This window comes from Oncorhynchus kisutch, linkage group LG24 (genome assembly GCF_002021735.2).
Source record: "Oncorhynchus kisutch isolate 150728-3 linkage group LG24, Okis_V2, whole genome shotgun sequence".
Lineage (NCBI taxonomy): Eukaryota > Metazoa > Chordata > Actinopteri > Salmoniformes > Salmonidae > Oncorhynchus > Oncorhynchus kisutch.
The window spans coordinates 13,226,719-13,233,924 of record NC_034197.2 but is presented as its reverse complement, the minus strand read 5'-3'; the positions used below and the strand labels follow the sequence as shown (position 1 = coordinate 13,233,924).

At 47.2% G+C, this 7,206-nt stretch overlaps 1 protein-coding gene across 1 annotated transcript in view; it reads left to right on the top strand.

Annotated features, from left to right (window-relative positions):
* The window catches only part of LOC109869689 (plexin-A2), a 306,452-nt gene that overhangs the window by 137,903 nt on the left and 161,343 nt on the right, over positions 1-7,206 (top strand). Inside the window, 1 exon segment of the mRNA XM_031803557.1 lies at positions 985-1,119. Within this exon segment, the coding sequence (XP_031659417.1) occupies positions 985-1,119 (135 nt within the window).

The window sequence follows — 7,206 nt, the reverse complement described above, 5'->3', positions numbered from 1 at the left end:
TCAACTTCCTTCACCTTTGTTCTATTGTGTTTGGCCCGTATAACCGCCCCCCGCCCTCGCCCCTCCTCCCGGAGGACCTTCTCATGACAGACATGTGACCTTGAGACGACCCCCTTGCGTGGGGGCTGGTGGGTGTGGTAGGGGTGAGGGTTTCGTTGTGTGGCCGGGGTGCTCTTTGGACCTGTCACCCTGGGAATAGATATACGGGGATAGAGAGGAAGGAGGGGCCCAACAGATGATAGAGCCATCAGCTTTCATGTTACCACAGTGACACGTGACATGTGACATCACACAGTTATCTCTCTCTCACGCCACCGCCAGTCGCCAGGATCCCATGGTCCCTCCGGAGATTTACTGTCACTTTTGTTTGGGAAGTGGCAACCTTGGTAGCCTTTGTTTGGGAAGTGGCAACCTTGGTAGCCTTTGTTTGGGAAGTGGCAACCTTGGTAGCCTTTGTTTGGGAAGTGGCAACCTTTATTTGGGAAGTGGCAACCTTTATTTGGGAAGTGGCAACCTTTATTTGGGAAGCGGCAACCTTTATTTGGGAAGCGGCAACCTTTATTTGGGAAGTGGCAACCTTTATTTGGGAAGCGGCAACCTTTATTTGGGAAGCGGCAACCTTTATTTGGGAAGCGGCAACCTTTATTTGGGAAGTGGCAACCTTTATTTGGGAAGACACAAGACAGAGCGTTTTTACACTGTGGCGATGTGTTTTCAATCAGAGGTTCATATATGTGCTAATGACCTACACCAATGTCAGAAAAAAGACAAAATCCTAGCATGTGGCTTTAACATTGAGATCCCTAATGTCATGTTTGAGACAATATATCTAGATATCTAATATATCTGAGGCCATTTGAAATGCTATACTGCCGTCATATTTACTTTTTCATACAACACAGTAACATCTAACCTCAGTGTGTCTCTGTCTCGTGTGTTTAATACAGGAATGTTAACCCTTTGTGTGTCTCTCTGTCTGGTCAGATCCGTGTGGACGGTCCTCCTCACGGTGGGGTGCAGTATGAGACAAAGCTGGTCATCAAGGACGGCAGCCCCATCCTCAGAGACATGGCCTTCTCTCTGGACCACAACTACCTCTACGTCATGTCAGAGAAACAGGTGAGTAAAGCCACACACACACACACACACACACACACACACACACACACACACACACACACACACACACACACACACACACACACACACACACACACACACACATACACACACACACACACACACACACAATGCTGCTGTTCGGTAGAAGACAGGTCACAGGGGTACATTGTGACTGCACGTACAGCTGATATCAAGCAGCATTGATAATGACATGGCAAAGTGGCACCCTTGTGTGTGTGTGTGTGTGTGTGTGTGTGTGTGTGTGTGTGTGTGTGTGTGTGTGTGTGTGTGTGTTTGCACGCTCTGATAGCCACCCCACCCCTTTGTGTGACACTATAAGTAACCAGGGTGGCACGCAAGCGGTGTGTGTGTGTGTGTGGGGGGGGGGTGACAGTATCTGGTAATGTAGGAAGGAGAGGGAGGGAGGGAGGGAGGGAGGGAGGGAGGGAGGGAGGGAGGGAGGGAGGGAGGGAGGAGACATGGAGGAGACAGAGAGGAGACATGGAGGAGACAGAGAGGAGACAGAGAGGAGACAGAGAGGAGACATGGAGGAGACAGAGAGGAGACATGGAGGAGACAGAGAGGAGACAGAGAGGAGACAGAGAGGAGACATGGAGGAGACATGGAGGAGACAGAGAGGAGACATGGAGGAGACAGAGCGTAGGGAACTGGCTGGCTGCGTGGTCTGAAGAAAGAGTGAGTGATGAGGGGAAGAGGGACAGCTGGAGGAGTGAGGAGGAGGAGACAAAGTGCAAGGTCACCCCGTCACCACACTTCTAATGAAGTGACAAAGCGTGGCCACCACAGCACAGCAGCAGCTGATAGCAGATAGCCATCAATAGGGCCTCATATTAAACAGGCTCAGAGGAGAAGAGAGCAGAGCCTCAAAGACATCCGGCTACACAGCATTATGCTGTCATACAGAGGTGACAGATGACTGTCTCTCCTCTCCTCCTACCTTTTAAAGAGAAACCAACTGGCCTTCACTGGGCCCGAGGAGGGACTGAGGCAGGTCACACAAGGAAGGAGACTGGCTCTGTATATGGCAAGGCTGGAATACCCTGGTAGCTAGCTTCTGGCTACTCTATCTAGACGACCTGCCATCACCAACAGCCCCTGTAGTCTCCTCTAGTCACATGATCAGGAAAGCAAAGGAATGGGCATCCCTGATTGGGTTGATTCCTGCACATGCCCAGTGTACGTTACTAGGCTGCTGATTGGTGTTGATGTATTTTAGAGTGTCTTCCATTTGTGCTTTGGTCTCGGTGCAGGCTTTGATTTGTCGTCCTTCACTCAGTCATGTGTGAAGAAGAGTAGTGACGTGTCCATTGTTGTTGATGTCACTCGTATTTTGGCAGTGGGTCGCCTGTCTCTCTCTCTCTCCAGGTGCTAGTGGGGGCGTAGAGAATGTGGATGAGGACGTCACACCGCCACTGACTTGTTGCCGTGCTTGTTGCCGTGCATGTTCAACGGGGCTGCTTCTCTGCTCCAGTCCACACTTCACAGAGTAACAGGATTAGGATTCAGCCCAAGTCAGACACGCTCTATACTACACACCCACAGCCTCTCCCTCTCTTTCTTTCTCTCTCTTTCTTTTCTTTTCTCTCTCTCTTTCTTTCTCTCTCTCTCTCGCTCTTCTCTCTCTTTTGCTCTGCTCTTTAATCTCTCTATCTCTAGATATCGCGTGCTATGCTCTCTATCCCTTGCTCTCTCTCCCTCCTATCAACTCTCCTCTCCATCTCGCCCTATAGCTCCTCTCTCTCTCTCTCTCTCCTCTCTCTGTTTTCTCCTGATCTCTCCCTGCTTAGATCTCTCTCTCCCACCTATCCCTTATTATCTTCCTTCGCTCTCTCTCTCTCTATCTTCTCTCTATCTCTCTCGTTCTTGCTCTCTACCTTGCTCTCTATCTCTGCTCCACCTCATCCTCCTCTCTCTCTCTCTCTCCCTCTCCTCTCTCTCCGTCTCTCTCCCTCTCTCTCTCTCTCTCTCTCTCCTCTCTCTCTCTCTATCCTCTCTCTCTCTCTCTCATCTCCCTCTCCTCTCTCTCCTCTCTCCTCTCTCTCTCTCTCTCTCGTTCTCTGCTCTCTCCCTTGCTCTCTCTCTCTCCACCTCTCCTCTCTCTCCTCCCTCCTCTACTAGACTTGGCCTTTAAAACGAGCCACTCTATTTTAAACTCCTCTTCAGACAGCAGCTCCATGAAGAGGACCTGAGGTCTGGAATGTTAGCTCAGTGTGACTCCTGCATTCTGGAGCATTCAAGAACAGGAACAATGACCTGCACATACAGTAGGGCGATAGGGGAAGTCTGGGAAAAGTTGAACAAATAATGACTAACAAAAGAGGGCAAAGAATAGTGAGTGATGTCAAGATGGCAGCTGGACAAAAGACTGGTGGTTAGTGGTCTCTCTGTCTTTCCTTCTCCCTCTATCCCTCCATTCACGTTCTCCTTTCGCTCTACTGGCCCTCTCCTTCCTCTCTCTCACGCTCACTTTCTCAGAGTTTGTAGTCAAGTGCCCCTTCCACACTCTCCTCCAACCCGGTCTTGTCCATCTCCGTCCCGTGACCCTGCTCTGACCTGAAGGCAGCCATGTTAGGAGGCAGCTGTTTTAGCCGCAGAAAGGGAACAAGTAGAGGGTTTTGACCGTTGACCCTGATCTCTCGTGGCTCTCACACATCACTGTCACCCTGCCGGCCCCGTACAAAACTGCCATTAAATAGGCTCTCACCACAAGAATAGAGGGGTTGAACAATCAGACGGCTGCTTTCAGGATAGAATTAAAGGACCCTAGAATGGAATGGAATGTGTTGAAGCCTCTTTTCAGACTGTCCCAGTGACCTAGCCACATAAGGCTCTTACAGAAAGTATTCAGACCCCTTGACTTTTTCCACATTTTGTTACGTTACTGCCTTATTCTAAAATTGATGGCATAAAAATGGTTACTGATCAATCTACACACAATACCCCATAATGACAAAGCAAAAAACGGTTGTTTTTCTATTCTATGTATTTTTTTTAATTATAACTGAAATATTCTATTTACATAAGTATTCATACCCTTTACTCTGTACTTTATTGAAGAACCTTTGGCAGCGATTACAGCCTTGAGTCTTCTTGAGTATGATGCTACAAGCTTGCAGGTAATAAAATAAAATAAAAATAAGTTACATACCTTATTTACGTAAGTATTCACACCCTTTGCTATGATACTCGAAATTGAGATCAGGTGTATCCTGTTTCCATTGATCATCCTTGAGATGTTTCTACAACTTGATTGGAGTCCATCTGTGGTAAATTCAATTGATTGGACATGATTTGGAAAGGCACACACCTGTTTATAAATGGTCCCACAATTAACAGTGCATGTCAGAGAAAAAACCAAGCCATGAGGTCGAAGGAATTTTCCGTAGAGCTCCGAGACAGGATTGTGTCGAGGCACAGAACTGGGGAAAGGTTCCAAAACAAAATCTGCAACATTGAAGGTCCATCGTTCTTAAATGGAAGAAGTTTGGAACCACCAAGAATCTTCCTAGAACTGGCCGCATGGACAAACTGAGCAATCGGGGGAGAAGGGCCTTTAACCAGTGTTCCTCTGCGGAGATGGGAGAACCTTCCAGAAGGACAACCATCTCTGCAGCACTCCACCAATCAATGGTAGAGTGGCCAGATGGAAGCCATTGCTCAGTAAAAGGCATAGGCCAGCGTGCTTGGAGTTTGCCAAAGGCACTTAAAGGACTCTCAGACAATGAGAAACAAGATGAAACATCGATTGAAATCTTTGGCCTGAATGCCAAGTCTGGAGGAAACCTGGCACCATCCCTACAGTGAAGCATGGTGGTGGCAGCATCATGCTGTGAGGATGTTTTTCAGAGGCAGGGACTGGGAGACTAGTCATAATCGAGGGAAAGATGAACGGAGCAAAGTACAGAGAGATTATTGATGAAAACCTGCTCCAGTGCACTCAAGACCTCAGACTGGGGTAAATGTTGCCCTTTCAACAGGGAGACAACGTAGGAGTCTCTGAATGTCCTTGAGTGGCCCAGCCAGAGTCCTCCGGAACACAACCCAACCAAGCCGCACTGCTTATTAACACAGCGCGCATCCAACCCGGAAGCCAGCTGCACCAATGTGTCAGACGAAACACCGTGCACCTGGCAACCTGGTTAGCGTGCACTGCGCCCGGCCCGCCACAGGAGTCGCTGGCCTAGCGTCGTCCCTAACCCGGACGCTCCACGGACCTCCCGGTCGCGGCCGGCTGCGACAGAGCCTGGGCGCGAACCCAGAGTCTCTGGTGGCACAGCTAGCACTGCACTGCAGTGCTCTAGACCACTGCGCCACCCGGGAGGCCCAAATCAAACATTTCTTGAGAGGCCTGAAAATATCTGTGCAGTTACGCCCCCCCATCCAACCTGACAGAACTTGAGAGGATCTGCAGAGAAGAATTAGAGAAACTCCCCAAATACAGATGTGCCAAGCTTGTAGTGTCATACCAAAGAAGACGCGAGGCTGTAATCACTGCCAAAGGTTCTTCAACAAAGTACTGAGTAAAGGGTCTGAATAATGTATACATGTTTTTGCTTTATTATTATTATGGGATATATATATTATGGGATATATATATTATGGGATATATATATTATGGGATATATATATTATGGGATATTGTGTATAGATTGATGAGGGGGGGAAACGATGTAATCCTTTTTTACAATAAGGCTGTAACGTAACAAAATGTGGAAAAAGTTAAGGGGTCTGAATACTTTCCAAATGCACTGTATATAATATATATGTGTCCATCAGTCATTCCCTGTTAGTGTCTTTTGAATAGGAGCCGTGAGGCTGCATCCTATCCCTGTAGTGGTTCATGAATGAATTCTTAATCCCTCAATTGTGTCCATACATGGTTGGGTTTTCTAGCCATGGTGATTTAAGTACCAGGAATCATACAGCCATATTAGAGTTGGCATTGGTTTTAAATGGGCTTTACACTACACGACACATTTGACAATGAAACGCCATATATGATGCCATGCGACCATGAAATACATGCGGCTGTGTTTTTATGGAAGAAGGGGTAAGGACAAAGAGCTCTATCTGAGGCAGTTGAGCAATGATGGTTCACGCAACACGTCCACGTATGGGCAGTACAAGACTGAGGAGAGGTGAGTCACCCCAACTAATACTCCTCTGTTTACAACATATGTGTATGGGACACACTACACTACATTACACTACACTACACAACACTACGCTATACCCTACACTACACTAGACTACACCACACTACACTGGACTACACTGCACTACACTGGACTATTCTAGACTACACTACACTAGACCACACTACACAACACTACACACTACACCAGACTACACTAGACTACACTACACTAGACTACACGAGACTACACTAGACTACACTCCACTACACTAGACAACACTACACTACACTACACTACACTAGACAACACTGTACTAGACTACACCACACTAGACTACACTATACTAGACTACACTAGACTGGACTACACTAGACTAGACTACACTGTACTAGACTACACTACACTAGACCACACTATACTGGACAAGACTACACTAGACAACACTAGACTACACTGTACTAGACAGCACTAGACAACACTGTTCTACACTAGACTACACTACACTACACTAGACAGCACTAGACTACACCAGACTAGACTACACTACACTAGACTACACTGTACTAGACTAGACTACACTGTACTAGACTACACTATATTATACTACACTACACTAGACAACACTGCACTACACTAGACTACACCACATTCCATTAGACTACACTAGACTACACTAGCCTACACTAGACTACACTGTACTAGACTAGTCTGCACTAGACTACACTATACTACACTACACTAGACTACACTAGACTAGACTACACTACACTAGACTACACTATACTAAACTGCACTACACTATACTACATTACTCTACTCTACACTATACTACATGATAGCAGTTAAGCCAGCCAGCCAGCCAGTCAGTTGTTCCTACAACAGTCCCTAATAAAGTGGCATCATCCTTCATCTGAGATGTTAGCTA